At 46.1% G+C, this 21112-nt stretch overlaps 1 protein-coding gene across 1 annotated transcript in view; it reads left to right on the top strand.

The window, feature by feature from the left end:
- Positions 1–21112, top strand: part of LOC137433739 (dnaJ homolog subfamily A member 2) — a 45741-nt gene that overhangs the window by 11677 nt on the left and 12952 nt on the right. The window contains exons 2-7 of the mRNA XM_068126013.2: positions 7652–7711; positions 9685–9917; positions 12011–12091; positions 12214–12347; positions 12962–13158; positions 19289–19433. Of these exons, the coding sequence (XP_067982114.2) occupies positions 7652–7711; positions 9685–9917; positions 12011–12091; positions 12214–12347; positions 12962–13158; positions 19289–19433 (850 nt within the window). The remainder of the gene's footprint in view (positions 1–7651; positions 7712–9684; positions 9918–12010; positions 12092–12213; positions 12348–12961; positions 13159–19288; positions 19434–21112) is intronic.

Genomic DNA, 21112 nt, shown 5'->3' on the forward strand with positions numbered 1-21112 from the left:
GGATTGGACATGTGGAGAGGAAGAGGAGAAGACTAATATGGATTGGACATGCGGAGAGGAAGAGGAGAAGATTAATGTGGATTAGACATGTGGAGAGGAAAAGGAGAAACTTAATGTGGATTGGACATGTGGAGAGGAAGAGGAGAAGATTAATGTGGATTGGACATGTGGAGAGGAAGAGAACATTGATATGGATTAGACATGTGGAGAGGAACAGGAGAAGATTAATGTGGATTGGACATGTGGAGAGGAAGAGGAGAAGATTAATGTGGATTGGACATGCGGAGAGGAAGAGGAGAAGAATGTGGATTAGACATGTGGAGAGGAAGAGAACATTGATATGGATTGGACATGTGGAGAGGAAGAGGAGAAGACTAATATGGATTGGACATGCGGAGAGGAAGAGGAGAAGATTAATGTGGATTAGACATGTGGAGAGGAAAAGGAGAAACTTAATGTGGATTGGACATGTGGAGAGGAAGAGGAGAAGAATGTGGATTAGACATGTGGAGAGGAAGAGGAGAACATTGATATGGATTGGACATGTGGAGAGGAAGAGGAGAAGATTAATGTGGATTGGACATGTGGAGAGGAAGAGGAGAAGATTAATGTGGATTGGACATGTGGAGAGGAAGAGGAGAAGATTAATGTCGATTGGACATGCGGAGAGGAAGAGGAGAAGAATGTGGATTAGACCTGTGGAGAGGAAGAGAACATTGATATGGATTGGACATGTGGAGAGGAAGAGGAGAAGACTAATATGGATTGGACATGCGGAGAGGAAGAGGAGAAACTTAATATGGATTGGACATGTGGAGAGGAAGAGAACATTGAAATGGATTAGACATGTGGAGAGGAAGAGGAGAAACTTAATGTGGATTGGACATGTGGTGAGGAAGAGGAAAATCAATGGTGAGGAATCACTTTAATAAATAAATTCTCTTATTCCAATGTACATTCGGGAGAGGAAGATTCATTCACATTCATTCATTCATTCATTCATTCATTCATTGTACATTCGGGATCTTCATCTAAATTGAATCGACTCTTCCTGGACACACTCCCAACCTGTCCACCATGTTTTGTCCAAATCCGTCCATAACATTTTGAGATTTTGTGCTGCCCACGGACAAATAAATAGGGGTGAAAACATAACCTCTGTCCACCTTTGGTGGTTGTTGTTGTTTTCATATGCAGCCTGTGGCCGCTGGTTGCATCATTTCTCTGGAAGCATGTTTGTGCCGCTGATGCAGTGTCCCAATTACTGGTGAACTGGTACTCAATTTGCCGACCTCGTAAGGATGACAGGCCGAGTCAACCCCTCTGGCGTTAATTCAACAATTGACCATGATTCGAGCTCACGATCCCAGGATCCCAAGCCAGCACCCGAACCGCTAAGCCAACACCAGGCTTCCCACCTTTGGTGGTGGAGGTATAAAGACAATTGTTAATTGTAATGTTCTGGGCCAGCAGGGGTAGATCAAGAACAATAGGGGAAGGAATCATACTAAAATATGCAATTTGGTCTCTGTCTGTGTCTCTGTCTGTGTCTGTGTCTGTGTGTGTCTGTGTGTGTGTCCGTGTCTGCGTGTGTCCGTGTCTGCATGTGTCCGTGTCTGCGTGTGTCCGTGTCTGCGTGTGTCCGTGTCTGCGTGTGTCCGTGTCTGCGTGTGTCCGTGTCTGCGTGTGTCCGTGTCTGCGTGTGTCTGCGTGTGTTCGTGTGTGCGTGTGTCCGTGTCTGTGTTTGTCCATGTCCGTGTGTGTCTGTCTGATTTATTATTATTATTATTATTTATTTATTTTGACCGCGGTGCATTTGATCGTTACTTATCCAATCTCAACCAAACTTCACAGGAGTACTCGGGGTCATACGATGGAGATTGTAGCGATTTAACTCCCCACCACCCAAAGGGGGTTGCATACAACAACAACAGGCATTTTAAGGCAATTTTCCCTGCTAGAGCGGGGGTTAGTCTTGCGGTCCCCGTGAAAATCTTCTCCATTTTGCCCTATTTTCTGCATCTCCCCTTGTTAACCCCCTTACCCGCATTTCTTCTTCCACCATCTTTAGCCAAGTCTTTCTCGGTCTTCCCCATCCTCTACTTCCTTCCACATTCATTTCCATCACTCTTCTCAAACAGTCACTTTCATCCTTCCTCAACACATGACTAAACCATCTCAACCTGTTTCTCTTAACAGCATCCATCACAGGCTCTATTCCCATCATCTTTCGCAGTTCATCATATGTCTTCCTCTCTCAACGATACTCCACAAATCCACCGAACCATTCGCATTTCCACCCTTTCCAGCCTTCGTTGCTGCTCTACGTTCATTACCCATGTCTTGCTCCCATAAATCATAACACTTCTCACACATGCAGCATACACCTTTCCCTTCAGCTTCAACGACACTCCCCTCCTAGTCAGCACGCCACTCAGTTCCCGAAACTTCTTCCATGCACATCTCACTCAAGCAACCGTTGCCGAGTCTGATCCACCTTCTCCATTCGGCATGTCTCCTAGGTATATGAATGAATGAATGATCGTTTTAAGGCCATTTTCCCCGCGAGAGCGGGGGCTAGCCTTGCGGGCCCCATGACAATCATGGTTCCCTGTTTGAGGCAATGTTTTTATGGCCGGATGCCCTTCCTGACGCCAGCCCTTGGTCACGCTCTTACGATGCGCAGGGATACGGTGTACCTATTCAAAACCAGGGTACACACCGGGATCATTCATCCCAGCAAGCTGGTACTCAATTTGCCGACCTCGGAAGGATGACAGGCTGAGTCAACCCCCCTGGCGTTAATTCAGCGATCGACCGGGATTCGAACCCAGGATCCTAGGATCCCAAGCCGGCACCCTAACCGCTAAGGTAGCAAAATGTTTTCACACCTTCCAGCTTCACGCAGTCTCCAAGATCCAACAACATTTCCTCCATCTGCAGCTCCCTCTGTGCACACCTTACACTTGAATGTAGCTGCCACACTGGTTAATGACCCTCTCAGACCACTACATTTTTGACGAACCTGCTCAGCGCACATTGTACATTGAATGGCGTTCACTCAGACACTCTTCCTGCACACAGCACACGGCCACTTCCCAGTTCTTTTCACCTCACCACATGCTTTACCACATGCCATCACCTTCGTCTTTCCAATATTCACCTATACTAAAGACCTTTTGTCTCCATACATTCCTTCCACTTGTTCATCTTCTCCTTCAGTCCATCCATACTTTCTGCAATCAACACCAGATCATCTGCATACAACAACTCCCACAGTAAACCCTCCTTTACGTTCCGAGCCAGCACCTCCATCACAGCTACAAATAGTGGTGGACTTAGTACCGACCCCTGATGCACTCCCACCTTCACCTCAAGGTCACCACTGTTCCCGTCCTTCGTCCTTACAGCTGTGCGCGCTCTTTCGTACATTGCCATCACTACTCTGATCAACCATTCCGCCACTCCTAACTTCCTCAATGCCCATGTCACTACTTCGCATGGAACCCTATCGAATGCTTTCTCCAGATCAACAAACCCAAGAAACAACTTCTTCCTCTTCTCATTGTACTTCTCCTGCAACTGCCTTACAATAAAAAGCGCGTCTGTCGTTCCTCTTCCTGGCTTAAATCCAAACTGCATTTCGTCGGTCTTCACTTTCTTCCTTATCCTCCTCTCCATCACCCTTTCCAATACCTCCATTCCATGCTCCAATAACTTTATCGCTCGATACGAGCCACAGTCCAGATGGTCACCTTTCCCCTTGTATAGAGGGACGAGGGTACTCAGTTCCCAATCCACTGGAATGCGGCCTTCTTTCACCACCCGATTACAGATCTCTGTCATTCTCTTCACACCCCAACTTCCTGCTGCCTTCAACATATCTCCCATAACTCCCGTCGGCCCTCCCGCTTTTCTACTCTTCATTGCTTTTATCGCTTCTCTGAACATTTTACTGCATGGCCTCTAAAGGTGGTTATTTTTATATATATATATTGCTTTTATCGTTTCCTCAACTTCCTTCTTGGTTATCTTCTCTGTCGGTCCTAAAACTGGGTTACTCTCTATGTTGCCATCACATTCATTATCTGCATTCAACAGCATTTCCATATATCTTTTCCATTTTCCTTTAATTCCATCTGGGTCCACAATGATTTGTCCCACTTCATCCTTCAAGCAACTCACCCCCATCACATCACACCTCTCTTTCACTATCTGCTTTACAATCCTGAATACCGCTCTCTGACCCTCTTCCGAATCCAAGCGTTCTCTGAACATTTTACTGCATGCCTCCTGTGCCTTTGCTACCTCTTTCGTTGCTGCCTTCTTGGCTGCCTTGTAACTTTCATGCTCTGCCTCTTCTGCCCCCGTACCCTTCGCCTCTGCCACTCCTTGAACTTCTTCCTCTTTTCGTCAATCCTATTTCCAACTTCATCATCCCACCACCATGTTTCCGAGTGCCTCGGTGGTCCTTTTGTCCATCCACATACCTCACCAACGGCTCCCAACAGACTATCTTTCATTGACATCCAACTACTTTCAAGCTCAACCACATCATCCTCGACCATACCCAACCTCTCTTTTAATGCCTCCCTCACTGTCACCTTTTTCAACCTCCACACCTTCATTCTCGGTTGGTACTTCACCCACCGAGTTCTCCTCGCACCTTTCACCCTTATGTCGCAGACAACCAAGTGGTGCTGTGAAACAGCCTCCTCCCCCGGGATCACCTTTGTGTCCCGGAGGTGCCTCCTATCTCTCCTCCGCACCATCAGGTAGTATTGAAGAATTCCTAATCCTTACGACAAAGAAAACTCCACCTTTGCTTCTCACACAATGTTTATTAAATCATACTAATTCAAGATATTGACTAACTAATGAACTGACCAAACTTAACAAAGCATCGTTCTGCCGGTCGTGGCACCCACAATCTTCTTCTGTGCACAGATCTGCTCCATTCCTTGGCCAGCGCCCCGTTTTCCTCAAAGCCCCTTTCTTATATAATAAAAGCTCGTTTCCTTATATGAGCATGGAATTCAGGACTCCGCACAGGGCCCTTCGGCCCAGACAGTGAACAAACAAACAACAACCACCTTTTAGAGGCCATTTTTCCCCGCAAGCGGGGGTTGTCCTTTTTCGGGAACTGTGGTTGTTGTTGTTTTTCGGTCCCCTTTTTGAAGCAATGTTTTACGGCCGGATGCCCTTCCTGACGCCAACCCTTTTTGCCGCCTTTAACGACAAGCAGGGAATTACCAGTGAACTGGTACTCAATTTGCCGACCTCGGAAGGATGACAGGCTGAGTCAACCCCCCTGGCGTTAATTCAGCGATTGACCGGGATTCGAACCCAGGATCCTAGGATCCTAAGCCGGCACCCTAGCCGCTAGCCCAACACCAGGGACTTTCGGCCCAGACAGTGAGACATTTGTAAATCTCTGGTTTCTATCTTGAAGAGTCCTAAGAGCTTTTAAACAGCTGTTATCATTTAAAAATGGTAAAGCACTTCTTATCTGTTCTCTGTAGATCACTCCCTCTTGACCTGTCCGAACAGGAATGCACTTAGCTCCTTCTCCTCCAGATTTCATTTCTACAGAGTTACACAGAAAAACACATTCTGGAAAAGAATGATATGAGAACAAATAATATAGTATATATTTGTATACTTCCACAGTAGTCAACGGTTGTCGTCGACCCACCTGACGTGTATGTAACAAGCTTATTATCCGCTTTCTAGAACTGAGTGTTACAAATCAACAAATCAGTTCCATCAGCAAACTCCAAAATCTTTTCGCTTTCTCCATTTCTCACACCATATCCGTAACCCCCATGAACTCCCTCAAAACCGTCCATACTCCTTCCCACATGTCCATTTAGGTCTCCTACCACAACAACTTCCTCATGTTTCACGTTTTCCATCAGCTTCTCTATTGCACACCAGAACATGTCTTTCTCTTCATTGCTCTGACCAACCTGCGGAGCATATCCCGAGATGATGTTCACCAAGAGCTTTCCAATCATCATTTTCACTATCATCAACCTTTCACTCACTCTAGTCACACTCACCACACTGTCTACAAACTCCTCAGAAAACAGGACACCAGCACCATGCACGTCTTCTGGGCACCCTTGCCACACAAACTTGTATTTCTGTCCCTGCCTACCCTTCACCAATCTCACACCACTTCCCTTCCATCTCGTCTCCTGCACACAACATATGTCCACTCTTCTTCTGACCAATACTTCCACCACTTATTCTGATGTCCCTGTTATTGTCCCTACATTCCATGTCCCAAACCTCAGAAACCGATCTCCACGTCGGGCATCAGACGTTTCATCGTCATAAATGGAGTGAATTCCACCCTTGCTTCGATCGGGTTCCCCACCTTGAGTTTTGACGAGAGGGAGTGGGGTCCCCCACGGGGTACTTCGGGCTGTACCCTGCCCATATGTAGTGGTAGTTGTCATGGTTCCCTTTTTGAGGCAATGTTTTCATGGCCGGATGCCCTTCCTGACGCCAACCCTTTTAGTCGCCTCTTACGACATGCAGGGATACGGTGTACCTATTCTAAACCGGGGTGTACACCAGGGAATTTGAGGATCCTTCATCAGACACAATTACACAACAGGGGAGTGATGAAAAAAAATAAAAAGAACCCCCCACCCATTGATTTGGCACTCGGCTCTGGTCTCGACGAGTACTTTGGTGGGATCGGTCGCTGAGGGGAATGCGTGTCGAAGCGCCTGAACAATGGCGCCGGTCACGTGCGCCAGCACACCGAGCCGTGCGGCAGGCAGCCAACGTTTCCCCGCTCGATCCTGGCTTAGCCAGCACAACCCGGTCCTTAGCTCCCTTGAAAAGCACCGAGTCAAAACTACACCCCTGGCTCCAACGCTGCTGTTGGGGTTGCATGCTGAGGTGTATTCATCATCAAGCGGGTTGCATGCTGAGGTGTATTCCCCGCCATCGGGGTTGCATGCTGAGGTGTATTCCCCGCCATCGGGGTTGCATGCTGAGGTGTATTCCCCGCCATCGGGGTTGCATGCTGAGGTGTATTCCCCGCCATCGGGGTTGCATGCTGAGGTGTATTCCCCGCCATCGGGGTTGCATGCTGAGGTGTATTCCCCGCCATCGGGGTTGCATGCTGAGGTGTATTCCCCACCAAGGGGGTTGCATGCTGAGGTGTATTCCCCACCAAGGGGGTTGCATGCTGAGGTGTATTCCCCACCAAGGGGGTTGCATGCTGAGGTGTATTCCCCACCAAGGGGGTTGCATGCTGAGGTGTATTCCCCACCAAGGGGGTTGCATGCTGAGGTGTATTCCCCACCAAGGGGGTTGCATGCTGAGGTGTATTCCCCACCAAGCGGGTTTCTCGCTGAGGCCTGGCTGCAGGTGCAATCAAACGGTTTGTATTGTTTGGTAAAGACAGCTTGAAGGATAAATGTGGCAAGTTCGTTGATGTTGAGGGAGATTGAGGTACTGTGTATTGAAAATTGAACCTTTCATGGTGCACCTTTGTCTTGAGGATTTTTGGAAGAATTTATAGTTGAGGGTAAATTACATCAATGTATTCCTGAAAAAGAAAGGTTTTCAAAAAGCACCTTTAAGGTCGATATATCGGGAAAAACGAATTGATTATTATTTTCCTTGACAGGCATATCGCAAGCTTGCCAAGGAGTTCCACCCAGATAAGAATCCTGATGCTGGAGATAAGGTAATCCTTTTGCATTGGACGGCCTGAAAATATCCGCCCATGTTTATTTAATTACCCTGATTTTCCTTTTCCACATGGATTTGTAATAATTGTAATGGATATGTGTAATTTCCTACATTTGTGCACTTCTCTTCTTGATTTTATTAGTTGGTTTGATGAGTCAGAGTACAAAAAACTAAAATGATTTGAACCAGCAGATATAGCTTTCAAGGATGGGTGATGGGATGCTGTGGGAATTGATAGGATGGGAGGGCCGAGCACCAACAATAATCCTGCAATGGAATGGTGTTGGTAGCGCGGCCACCTATATCCGATTTACCTGTGATGGGATGTTATGGGATTTGATAGAATGGGAGGCCCTCAGATCCTTCGACGGAAATGCACCGGAAATGCTGGCCACCGGCGCCACCTACCGGAATGATGTCATCCGCTTTGAGAAAGGTATACTTTTGACTGGGCTGATCAAAATAAATGGGGGAATTCTGAGCGAATTTGGATGATGTGAGTGGAATTTTAAAACGTTAATTTTGCTTACGTTGGGGGTTGTATGGTGAGGAATGTACAAACACCGACCGCATATTCACCTTTTGATGAGATCCTCTCGGACATCACAATCGGTACACGTGTACACCATCACCCATCCATCCACAATGTCCCTCCAGGTCTCGCCAATATCCAGGTACCCCACCCTGCCCCCCTATCTCCAACGCACCTCAGTACGTATCCAATTTCAATTTAAACCGTTCTACTGTTTGTGCTGCCACTACCTTTCCAGGTAGACCATTCCTCTCTGAGTGAAAGACCCCTGCCTCCTCTCATCCTAACTCTCCTCTTCTATACTCCAAGGCTATGGGCCCTGGTCCTGGTGCTGTCTATTCTGCTGAAAAGATTTTTGTACTAGTTTTGTCTCCACCCTTCATGATCTTAAACATCTCTATCTGATCTCGTTATCACCTTTAAAAAAATAAATAAATACTGAATCGAGGCTCGTGAAAGAGCTGACAACCGCGAGGGAAAGACAGTACAGGGGGACTGCGAGGGAAAGACAGCACAGGAGGACCGCGAGGGAAAGACAGTACAGGGGGACCATGAGGGAAAGACAGCACAGGGGGACCGCGAGGGAAAGACAGCACAGGGGGACCGCGAGGGAAAGACAGCACAGGAGGACCGCGAGGGAAAGACAGCACAGGGGGACGAGGGAAAGACAGCACAGGGGGACCACGAGGGAAAGACAGCACAGGGGCACCACGAGGGAAAGACAGCACAGGGGGACCATGAGGGAAAGACAGTACAGGGGGACTGCGAGGGAAAGACAGCACAGGGGGGGACCACGAGGGAAAGACAGCACAGGGGCACCACGAGGGAAAGACAGCACAGGGGGACCACGAGGGAAAGACAGCACAGGGGGACCGCGAGGGAAAGACAGCACAGGGGGACCATGAGGGAAAGACAGCACAGGGGGACCGCGAGGGAAAGACAGTACAGGGGGACCGCGAGGGAAAGACAGTACAGGGGGACCACGAGGGAAAGACAGTACAGGGGGACCACGAGGGAAAGACAGTACAGGGGGACCGCGAGGGAAAGACAGTACAGGGGGACCATGAGGGAAAGACAGCCGCGAGGGAAACCCTTTACTCATGTATTAGGCCTCTTTACTTTACTTTACTCACTCGAGGCCTCTTTACTCATGTATAAAGTCTTTCTCCTTCAGCCGCTCCTCATAGCTCAGTGTAGCTTTCTCTAGCTTAGGCGGAATCGATGTGGTAGCCCTCGGTTTGGTAAAGAAAAATAACCTTTTCCTATTGAACTAGCATTAAATGGATTGATGCCATGACTTTAAAACTATAATAATTGAGTAACTGATTTCTCTTTACGATAATAAATATGGCAAAGCATACATGGTTTATGGCTAACAGTATGATGTGTTGAGGATTATAAATAATCCAATGAGCTTCCCCGTCCCATATCTTTAGTTCAAGGAGATGACATTTGCTTATGAGGTCCTGTCGGACCCAGAGAAGCGTCAGCTTTACGACCGCTTCGGGGAGGAGGGTTTGCGTGAAGGTGCTGGCAGCGGTGGTGGCATGGACGATGTCCTTTCCCACATCTTTGGACACGGCAGTCTTTTCAATCGTTTCATGGGTGGCCACAGCCGGAATTCCACTGGTGGAAAGCGCCGTGGCGAAGACATGGTGCAGCCTTTTGGGTGAGGTTTGTGCCCCACCAAAATGTTTGTGTCCCCACGCTTTTTGCAAAGGAAAAAAACAAACAATGGGGGTGGGGGGGGGGGGGGTGTGGGGGCATTGTATTCGCTCTGTCTGTCTGTGACCCTATCTCCTCAAATGGTTGTGTGGAAATTCACCAAACCTCAGTTGATATCACCACATGGCACAAAGGTGCAAGAGCCGTATTATTTTTGGCCCCGCCCCTGGTACCATGGCACATGTCAACTGCCAAAAAATGCAATTCCGGACACTTTTTAAACATTTTTAAAATGAAGTTTTGTATATGTAATCAACATTGGGGAATGCATGAAATATGTAACGATTTTCTCAATTTGACAACCCCTCCCCCGTCCCCCCCGCACCCCATGCCTCATGACCCAGGGCGTGGAAACTTGCTGTCACCGGAGTCAAAACGGAAGATTTTTTATTTTTTAAAATAAATCTCGAATTTTTTTAATGGGTTCCTGGTGGATTGTTTTGCTATCTTTCAACTTTGCTTTAGGCAGGAAGAGTGTGGATTTGTGATGGCACACCATCGACATTACTCTTGTTTTTTATTACTCAAGCCATGCTAACAGTGATAGTCGCTGAAGAAGTGTAAATGTTGATGACAACCCACCTTGGATGTCTGAGTGGATTTGTGATGGCACACCATCGACATTACCCTTGTTTTTTATTACTCAAGCCATGCTAACACTGATAGTCGCTAAAGAAGTGTAAATGTTGATGACAACCCACCTTGGATGTCTTGAGTGGATTTGCGATGGCACACCATCGACATTACCCTTGTTTTTTATTACTCAAGCCATGCTAACACTGATAGTCGCTAAAGAAGTGTAAATGTTGATGACAACCCACCTTGGATGTCTTGAGTGGATTTGCGATGGCGCAGTATCGACTTCGCTCTTGTTTTTTATTACTCAATGCATGCTAACACTGATAGTCGCTAAAGAAGTGTAAATGTTGATGACAACCCACCTTGGATGTCTGAGTGGATTTGTGATGGCACACCATCGACATTACTCTTGTTTTTTTATTACTCAATGCATGCTAACACTGATAGTCGCTAAAGAAGTGTAAATGTTGATGACAACCCACCTTGGATGTCTTGAGTGGATTTGCAATGGCGCAGTATCGACTTCGCTCTTGTTTTTTATTACTCAAGCCATGCTAACAGTGATAGTCGCTAAAGAAGTGTAAATGTTGATGACAACCCACCTTGGATGTCTGAGTGGATTTGCGATGGCGCACCATCGTTTTCGCTCTTGTTTTTTATTACTCAATGCATGCTAACAGTGATAGTCGCTAAAGAAGTGTAAATGTTGATGACAACCCACCTTGGATGTCTGAGTGGATTTGTGATGGCACACCATCGACATTACTCTTGTTTTTTTATTACTCAATGCATGCTAACACTGATAGTCGCTAAAGAAGTGTAAATGTTGATGACAACCCACCTTGGATGTCTGAGTGGATTTGTGATGGCACACCATCGACATTACCCTTGTTTTTTATTACTCAATGCATGCTAACACTGATAGTCGCTAAAGAAGTGTAAATGTTGATGACAACCCACCTTGGATGTCTTGAGTGGATTTGCAATGGCGCAGTATCGACTTCGCTCTTGTTTTTTATTACTCAAGCCATGCTAACAGTGATAGTCGCTAAAGAAGTGTAAATGTTGATGACAACCCACCTTGGATGTCTTGAGTGGATTTGTGATGGCACACCATCGACATTACTCTTGTTTTTTATTACTCAAGCCATGCTAACAGTGATAGTCGCTGAAGAAGTGTAAATGTTGATGACAACCCACCTTGGATGTCTTGAGTGGATTTGCGATGGCGCAGTATCGACTTCGCTCTTGTTTTTTATTACTCAAGCCATGCTAACAGTGATAGTCGCTAAAGAAGTGTAAATGTTGATGACAACCCACCTTGGATGTCTTGAGTGGATTTGCGATGGCGCAGTATCGACTTCGTTCTTGTTTTTTATTACTCAAGCCATGCTAACAGTGATAGTCGTTAAAGAAGTGTAAATGTTGATGACAACCCACCTTGGATGTCTGTGCCAGGGTGACACTTGAGGATCTGTACAATGGCAAAACGGTCTCATTCACTTTCACCAAGAATATCGTCTGCGCCACGTGCAAAGGGTGAGATGGAAGCTTTGTGATTGTTGCTATTCTCTGCATGCGATAACGAGTATTGCAGTTTCGTGACCTTTGTGTGAATCCTTGACGTAAATCTGGCCTGTATATTTCATCGTGCATGGCAGGGTTGGTGGAAATGCGGACGATGTCCAGAAATGCACCGCTTGTAAAGGCCGGGGAGTGAGAGTTATGCTCCGTCAGATTATGCCGGGGATGGTCCAACAGATGCAGTCTGTATGCACGGAGTGTAATGGTGAAGGTAAGGCCACAAGACTCGTTGATATTGTAGTTGAGACATTCGATCTGTGTCTGCGAGGTTGGCGGTTCAATTCCCACCCTGGCTGAATCATGTCAAATGTTTAAAAAATAGTACGTGCTGCTTACTCGCTTGATGCTCAGCATTTAGAGGATAGAGCATGGATAAACTCTGTGGGTTGGCATCCCATGGGGTTGGGGGAGGGAAGGAGCTGTGAGGGAGGCAGAGGGGGGTTTCTCCGTTAAAAAAAAAACAAAAAACCTCTGCTGACTGCAGAAAAAAGTAAATGCAGACTGTGACGACATCGGCACCCGGAGTGTTTCAGGAAGTTACTTTCCCCAAGGTCAATGCTGTGTTTGTCTCCTGTTAAAAGCCATGTCCTGTGTCTGCAAGTGTTTGCGTGACTTTAGTGTGGACGTCTCTTCCCTGAGGCCTACAGCCTGTGAATGCACATGCAGTTGGGTTATGTGTCTATGCAGGTAAAATAACTCGTGAACAAGAGGTTGCCATGGATACCATTGATTGCCATTACCTGATGAGTATAATGCAATGGAGGCCTGTTATTTATTTGTTACTTTTGCTTCTGATGCTTAATTTGTTGGGGATTGTACCCACAGGTGAGCTGGTAGAGGAGAGCCAGCGATGTAAAGCATGCAATGGGCTCAAGGTTATCAAGAGTGAGAAGGAGCTTGAGGTGCATATAGACAAAGGGATGCACCATGGACAAAAGATCACATTTCGTGCCGAGGGAGATCAGTTGCCAGGTGTTGAACCAGGAGATGTGATCCTTGTGCTGCAGGAAAAGAAACATGAAGTAGGTCGATGTTTCTCCGCTCCGAACGAGTTAATTAAATTTTTCATCTATCAGGATTTCAAAGCATAAATTGTGTACTAAAGAATAAGTGGGAAAAAAATGAATGATCGTTTTAAGGCCATTTTCCCCGCTAGAGCGGGGGTTAGCCTTGCGGGCCCCATGACAATCATGGTTCCCTGTTTGAGGCAATGTTTTTATGGCCGGATGCCCTTCCTGGCGCCAACCCTTGGTCGCCTCTTATGATGCGCAGGGATACGGTGTACCTATTCTAAGCCGGGGTACACACCGGGATCATTCATCCCAGCAAGCTGGTACTCAATTAGCCGACCTCGGAAGGATGACAGGCTGAGTCAACCCCCCTGGCGTTAATTCAGCGATCGACCGGGATTCGAACCCAGGATCCTAGGATCCCAAGCCGGCACCCTAACCGCTAAGCCAACACCAGGGCTAAAGAATAAGTGAAACTAGGAAAGGAAACTCCTGTTTGACTCGCTCCCAGAATAATGTTTATTTTTTATTCCATATGAGGGTTTTGCCACCCACCCCGACCCCATCCAAGGTTTAGCTTTTGACCTTGTATGAAAATGGAATAATTTTCTACATTGATCGTTTGACTTTAATGAGAAAAATCTGTGCTTGTAGCAATGTCGCATAAAGTGGAGGGCTAATTTAGTTTACGAATGGGGGGAGAGGAGTAAGGGTGTGTGATGATAACAATATGCCCGCCCCCAAGCCTGATGAAAATAAATAACCAAAGTGACTTCACCAAGTTCTACAGTGACTGCGTAAAAAGCTGAAAAAAAACCCAACGATTGGGGAGTTCATGGAACACCCGACTCCAAGCAGTCTTTGGAAAAAGAACATGGGAAGGGTCTTTTAAACTCTTGATTTGCATTTGCGAGTGTAATCTACATTAGCCTTGTTCGTAAACTTTGAATAACAGGATGGTAATCATGAGAAGCCGATGGGCCAGACGGAGCAGTCCAAAGCTGACGATGCTCCGCCGAGATGTTTTCGTCACCCTCGATGTTTATCCATGAATTTGTGCAATGACAAACCTGGCAACCCTTCAGGAAGTTACTGGTGGTCTTGGAATGACCTTTCACCAAAAGATGCACGAAACAGATGCATTTTGGACGAAGTTCGCTCACGATGCATTGCTGGGTGCCGGCATTTTGTCTGAATCTCGAGGTTCCCCCTCACTGAGAGCGGGAGCGGCCAATTTGATTGGTCGAGACGGTGTACATTTTTGCCAAAGTACTGCTAAATTGAAGTTTCTTGGAAGTACAAACGAGGCGATTTGTTCTGCGGTGTTCGAACTACAGTGATACCTTGTACAAAGCCGATTCCTTGTAGACTCTGTCCTGGAGAATTATTTTTTAAAGTGATGAAAATGCACAGCACGCAGCGCTCTCCGAGGAACGACTCTCACCGCCATTGTTTATACCGCATACACACCCTGGGCCAATCAGCACGGTTTACTTCGCCTTCCTTTTGCAGCGGGATGAGATTCCGCCCACCTCGTCTCCACCGTTGCCATGCACGACGAGTGGACGCAGAGTAGGGGCAGCGGAAATGTTTCTTTTTATTGATATTTGTACACATTGTTTTTGTTATTCTTTCTGTATTATTAGCGCTATTATCGATACCACTGATGCATAACAAATAACGGTGTCTGGAACACACCTCCATCGTGTAACGGAACTCGGTGGAGCGCGAACCTTCGCCAGGCCGAACAGTTTATGTATCCCACTGATCGGACGGATCTGTGTCTGGACCTGCACCAAAATCTGATTGGCTTTTGTCATCGAACCAACTCCTCCACATAGTTTTGTCATAACCCATCCATAACTTTTTGAAATGTCATGCGATATGTCATTTTGGGTCAATCTCTCAACGGTGAAGAATCACTCCAAAAAAAACAAAACAAAACAAAAAACTGGAAGTTTTGTCAGAATTCGTCCATAACATTTGAGTACTTTATAAATTTGCTTCAAATGACAAAGCATGTTACCTTTCAGATATAGATGGAGTTCGGTAATGTTCCAAGCAGCAAAAGTAAGTAGACAAGGACAGACTATTAATTGTACTAATGAAAACTGTATTAAAAACGGGGTGTTATCAACTTCCACCTTCCTCCCCTCCCATCACCCCCTCAATCCCCCCCCGCCCCCCAATGTCATGATATTCAGAAGCCCCTAAATGTACTATACACACATTATTCTGTTATTGTGGAATAACGGTAACTAATCTTACTATTTAAATAAGGTAAGTCACTGTATGTATTGTACATCTGAAAAATCATACAAAAGGGGCCGATCTTCAGCAAATCGTGCTCAAGTGTTCGTAACCTGTACCCAGGGTCAGGCCATGCGCACAAGGGATACAAAACAGATTTTGATCACAACTTCCTAACTAACCCACCTCCACTGCAGTAGCAGTTGCCCCATTTGCTGAACAAGGGCATACATTATCGTTCTGTAAAGTCACTGTGAGATGACATACCCAGTCATATGAGATGACATACCCAGTCATATTGCTTGGTTCTCTTCATTGTACGGTATAATAAGTCGCTGTAGTATTTTATGTATGAGGGCATCCATTATCATGTAGTAAAGTCACTGAGGCAACATACCGAGTCATATGACACAACGTACCGAGTCATATGACACAACATACCCAGTCATATGACACAACGTACCCAGTCATATGACACAACATACCGAGTCATATATGACACAACGTACCCAGTCATATGACACAACGTACCCAGTCATATGACACAACATACCCAGTCATATGACACAACATATCGAGTCATATTGCTTGGTTCTCTTCATTATACGGTATACCAAGTCGCTGTAGTATTTTTTTTGTGCATTCGTTGGTTTCCCACATTAAGCAATTTAAACGTTCGTCACCTGCTGTGTCATTCGCAATGAGGAATGACGTCAGATCAGGTCTTCTGCAATTTAGTGCATATTAAGTTGACCGTTCTCCACAAGTATCTGTTCAGCATGTTTTATGTTTGTTTAAATGATCAAATGTAGTTCCAGGTTCCTCCAATAATTAATTAACCGATCATTTCTGGTGGTTCTGCCTGATGTATTCATCCAGGTCTCCTCATCTTACAAGAATGTTAAAGAAATCTTTTCCCTCCCTCTGTGTGTTCTGGGAGCTTTATTTCAATTAATCTTATCGTGGGGTGCTTGTGTACCCACCTTGTATTCTTATTGTGGGGTGCTTGTGTACCCACCTTGTATTCTTATTGTGGGGTGCTTGTGTACCCACCTTGTATTCTTATCGTGGGGTGCTTGTGTACCCACCTTGTATTCTTATCGTGTGGTGCTTGTGTACCCCCCTTGTATTCTTATTGTGGGGTGCTTGTGTACCCACCTTGTATTCTTATTGTGGGGTGCTTGTGTACCCACCTTGTATTCTTATTGTGGGGTGCTTGTGTACCCACCTTGTATTCTTATCGTGTGGTGCTTGTGTACCCCCCTTGTATTCTTATCGTGTGGTGCTTGTGTACCCACCTTGTATTCTTATTGTGGGGTGCTTGTGTACCCCCCTTGTATTCTTATCGTGGGGTGCTTGGGTACCCACCTTGTATTCTTATCGTGTGGTGCTTGTGTACCCCCCTTGTATTCTTATTGTGGGGGTGCTGGTGTACCCACCTTGTACTCTTATCGTGTGGTGCTTGTGTACCCCCCTTGTATTCTTATTGTGGGGGTGCTGGTGTACCCACCTTGTACTCTTATCGTGGGGTGCTTGTGTACCCACCTTGTATTCTTATCGTGTGGTGCTTGTGTACCCCCCTTGTATTCTTATTGTGGGGGTGCTGGTGTACCCACCTTGTACTCTTATCGTGTGGTGCTTGTGTACCCCCCTTGTATTCTTATTGTGGGGGTGCTGGTGTACCCACCTTGTACTCTTATCGTGGGGTGCTTGTGTACCCACCTTGTATTCTTATTGTGGGGTGCTTGGGCTCCCACCTTGTATTCTTATCATGGGGTGCTTGGGTACCCACCTTGTATTCTTATCGTGGGGTGCTTGTGTACCCCCCTTGTATTCTTATTGTGGGGGTGCTGGTGTACCCACCTTGTACTCTTATCGTGGGGTGCTTGTGTACCCACCTTGTATTCTTATTGTGGGGTGCTTGGGCTCCCACCTTGTATTCTTATCATGGGGTGCTTGGGTACCCACCTTGTATTCTTATCGTGGGGTGCTTGTGTACCCACCTTGTACTCTTATCGTGGGGTGCTTGTGTACCCACCTTGTATTCTTATTGTGGGGTGCTTGGGCTCCCACCTTGTATTCTTATCGTGGGGTGCTTGGGCTCCCACCTTGTATTCTTATCGTGGGGTGCTTGGGCTCCCACCTTGTATTCTTATTGTGGGGTGCTTGGGCTCCCACCTTGTATTCTTATTGTGGGGTGCTTGGGCTCCCACCTTGTATTCTTATTGTGGGGTGCTTGGGCTCCCACCTTGTATTCTTATTGTGGGGTGCTTGGGCTCCCACCTTGTATTCTTATTGTGGGGTGCTTGGGCTCCCACCTTGTATTCTTATCGTGGGGTGCTTGGGCTCCCACCTTGTATTCTTATTGTGGGGTGCTTGGGCTCCCACCTTGTATTCTTATTGTGGGGTGCTTGGGCTCCCACCTTGTATTCTTATCGTGGGGTGCTTGGGTACCCACCTTGTATTCTTATCGTGGGGTGCTTGTGTACCCACCTTGTATTCTTATCGTGGGGTGCTTGTGTACCCACCTTGTACTCTTATCGTGGGGTGCTTGTGTACCCACCTTGTATTCTTATCGTGGGGTGCTTGGGCTCCCACCTTGTATTCTTATTGTGGGGTGCTTGGGCTCCCACCTTGTATTCTTATCATGGGGTGCTTGGGTACCCACCTTGTATTCTTATCGTGGGGTGCTTGTGTACCCCCCTTGTATTCTTATTGTGGGGGTGCTGGTGTACCCACCTTGTACTCTTATCGTGGGGTGCTTGTGTACCCACCTTGTATTCTTATTGTGGGGTGCTTGGGCTCCCACCTTGTATTCTTATCATGGGGTGCTTGGGTACCCACCTTGTATTCTTATCGTGGGGTGCTTGTGTACCCACCTTGTACTCTTATCGTGGGGTGCTTGTGTACCCACCTTGTATTCTTATTGTGGGGTGCTTGGGCTCCCACCTTGTATTCTTATCGTGGGGTGCTTGGGTACCCACCTTGTATTCTTATCGTGGGGTGCTTGTGTACCCACCTTGTATTCTTATCGTGGGGTGCTTGTGTACCCACCTTGTACTCTTATCGTGGGGTGCTTGTGTACCCACCTTGTATTCTTATTGTGGGGTGCTTGGGCTCCCACCTTGTATTCTTATTGTGGGGTGCTTGTGTACCCACCTTGCACTGACCTTATTTAATTTCTCATAAGAATGAACGATTGTTTCTGCACTTCCAGCACTTGCATCCAATTCCTCTGCAATTTCACGTCGAGTAATTCTCCAAAACGAGCTGTTAAACACATTTCATGTTTCTTGAGCGACGGCACGTGGTTTCATGTAAGAATGCGCCACATCGCTCATGTATGCATCATTTGAACAAACACGTGTCGGCCCTCCATCACCAAATTGGGTGGGCAGTCTCCTGTGAATTTCAGCTGATTTGGCATTCTCCTTCACAAGGAATTATTGATGCGTTTATGTTCTACTACCTTTGACAGTTGGTCGCCATTTTGGTTTTACCCACAAGGCTTTGACGAATGTGGACACTTCCTTTTCAATTCGTCAAAGTGGAGAATATCTTTGCACAATTCCAGCAAAATTTTTTTCCCATGTTCCGCACTTTTAAGATCCATACTCAACCTTGAACTGCTCGTTTATTTGGTTGTTAATTATGCTGCACCTTGTTTATCAGATTGCATGAACAAGAGTTGATGTCACCATTTAGAATGGTGTGGATAAATAGACATTTAACTAACCTCGGTTGCTAGAAGATATCCAGTGGATAAATGTAATGTGCTGGATATGCGATTTATCCACAGGATCGGCTTATCTGGGCTTCTCGCAGCTGTGCCCTGTTTTTTTGTATATTTGTACGTGTCACATGCATTTGCTTTTTGGCACACGTGGTGCAGGTATTTGTTCGAGAGGACAATGATCTGACAATACGACGTACAGTGAGTCTAACAGAAGCTCTGTGTGGCTGTCGCATCCATGTCCAACATCTGGATGGTCGAGAACTCCTCATCAGCTATCCGCAAGGAAACGTTATCTTCCCAGGTACAGGGGATGTCCTGGTTTCCTGTTTTTGTCTGTTCTTGTGTGGCCAGAAATATTACTCTTATCCCATGCCTCTCTTGCAATTTTGCATTTGTTACATCACAAAGGTATTTGTCATTTTTCATTACTAGCATATAGGGGAATACCGATCCGTCGCCCGTCGCTGACGGGGAATACCGATCTTTGTGGTGTTGCTGAAAAAGACTGTTATTGTTAATGGGGGAAAAAATAAAATTAAGCAGTGTATAAATAGCGGCCTAGCTGTACACTCACTTCGCTGATGGGAAAATAGAGAGGTTTGGGGGGGGGGGGTGGGGGATTGAGAGGGGTCGTATGTTGGCGTCGCTTCATGTGCCAATACACAAACTTTCCTTGTTTTTTTTAAATTTATTTTTGGGAAAAAAATGTTGCATCACAAACCTGCCTGGGAGTTCCATGAATGCACCGCCATTTGTTTCATTGAAATCCGTTATTCCCTTCCGAAGTAATAGCATGACAGACAGACATTGCTCCTTTTATAATAGAGGCGGACCCCGACATTCACGGGGGTTACGTTTCTGGGAAATGCCACGAATGCCGAATCTGCAAATCAAATGTGGCGGCACTGATTGAATGGGAAATTAAAAAATTTTGAACGGAAAAAAAAAACAACAAAAAAAATCCTAGAGGAGAACCTGCTGCCCTCTGCAAGAACGCTGAAATTGGGACGGAAGTTCACCTTTCACCATGACAACGAACCGAAGCTCACAGCCAAAGCTACACTGGAGTGGCTGAGGAACACAAAGATAAATGTCCTTGAGTGGCCCAGTCAGAGCCCCGACCTAAATCCAATCGAAAATCTGTGACATGACTAAGATTGCTGGCCATCAACTCCCCACGCAACTTGGCTGACCTTGAACAGTTTTGTACAGAGAAATGGGCAAATATTGCCCAATCAAGGTGTGCAAAGTTGGTAGAGACCCATCCCAACAGACTCACAGCTGTATTGCTGTCAAAGGTGCTTCCACCAAGTAGTAACTCAGGGGGGGTGGACACCTATCCAACCAAGATATATATTCTAGTTTTGTATTTTAAATTAATTTTCTGAAATTTGTATAATTTGTTTTTCACTTGGAAGTTGTGGGTTACGATACGATGTGTAAATAAAGGTGGAAAAAAAAATCTGATTTAATTCCAGGCTATAAGGTAAGAAAAGGTAAAAATTTTGAAAGGGGGTGTAAACTTTCTGTAGGCCGTGTTTGTACAAGCTACTCCGTCAAGTAAACTTTGGCTTTAAATAGCCATTTCATGCAGGCCGACAACTTTCAAGATGACTATTCCTCTATTTTGTATGGATTCTTGAAATTTGCAGATTGTTTTGCAGAAGGAAATGGGTCATTTGGACCATCATTCCATTCACTTGATCTATAAACTTTTATCAAGAATGGTCCACCACCCAAAGAACATCCAGCCAACATGCGTGCTAGTTTTTTTTTTTTTTTTTTTTTTGTATAAAAGATCGAGGCTCGTGAAAGAGCGAACATTTATCACACAGAAAGACAAACCGACAAACCGACACATAACCGACAAACCGACACATAGAACAAATAACATCGGGAGCGGTAGACAAGATGGGGAGAGAGGGGGAAGGACACAAACACAACACAACACAACACAACACAACACAACATTTTAGAGCA

The sequence above is a fragment of the Myxine glutinosa genome, chromosome 10 (genome assembly GCF_964187855.1).
Source record: "Myxine glutinosa chromosome 10, kmMyxGlut1.1, whole genome shotgun sequence".
Classification (NCBI taxonomy): Eukaryota; Metazoa; Chordata; class Myxini; order Myxiniformes; family Myxinidae; genus Myxine; species Myxine glutinosa.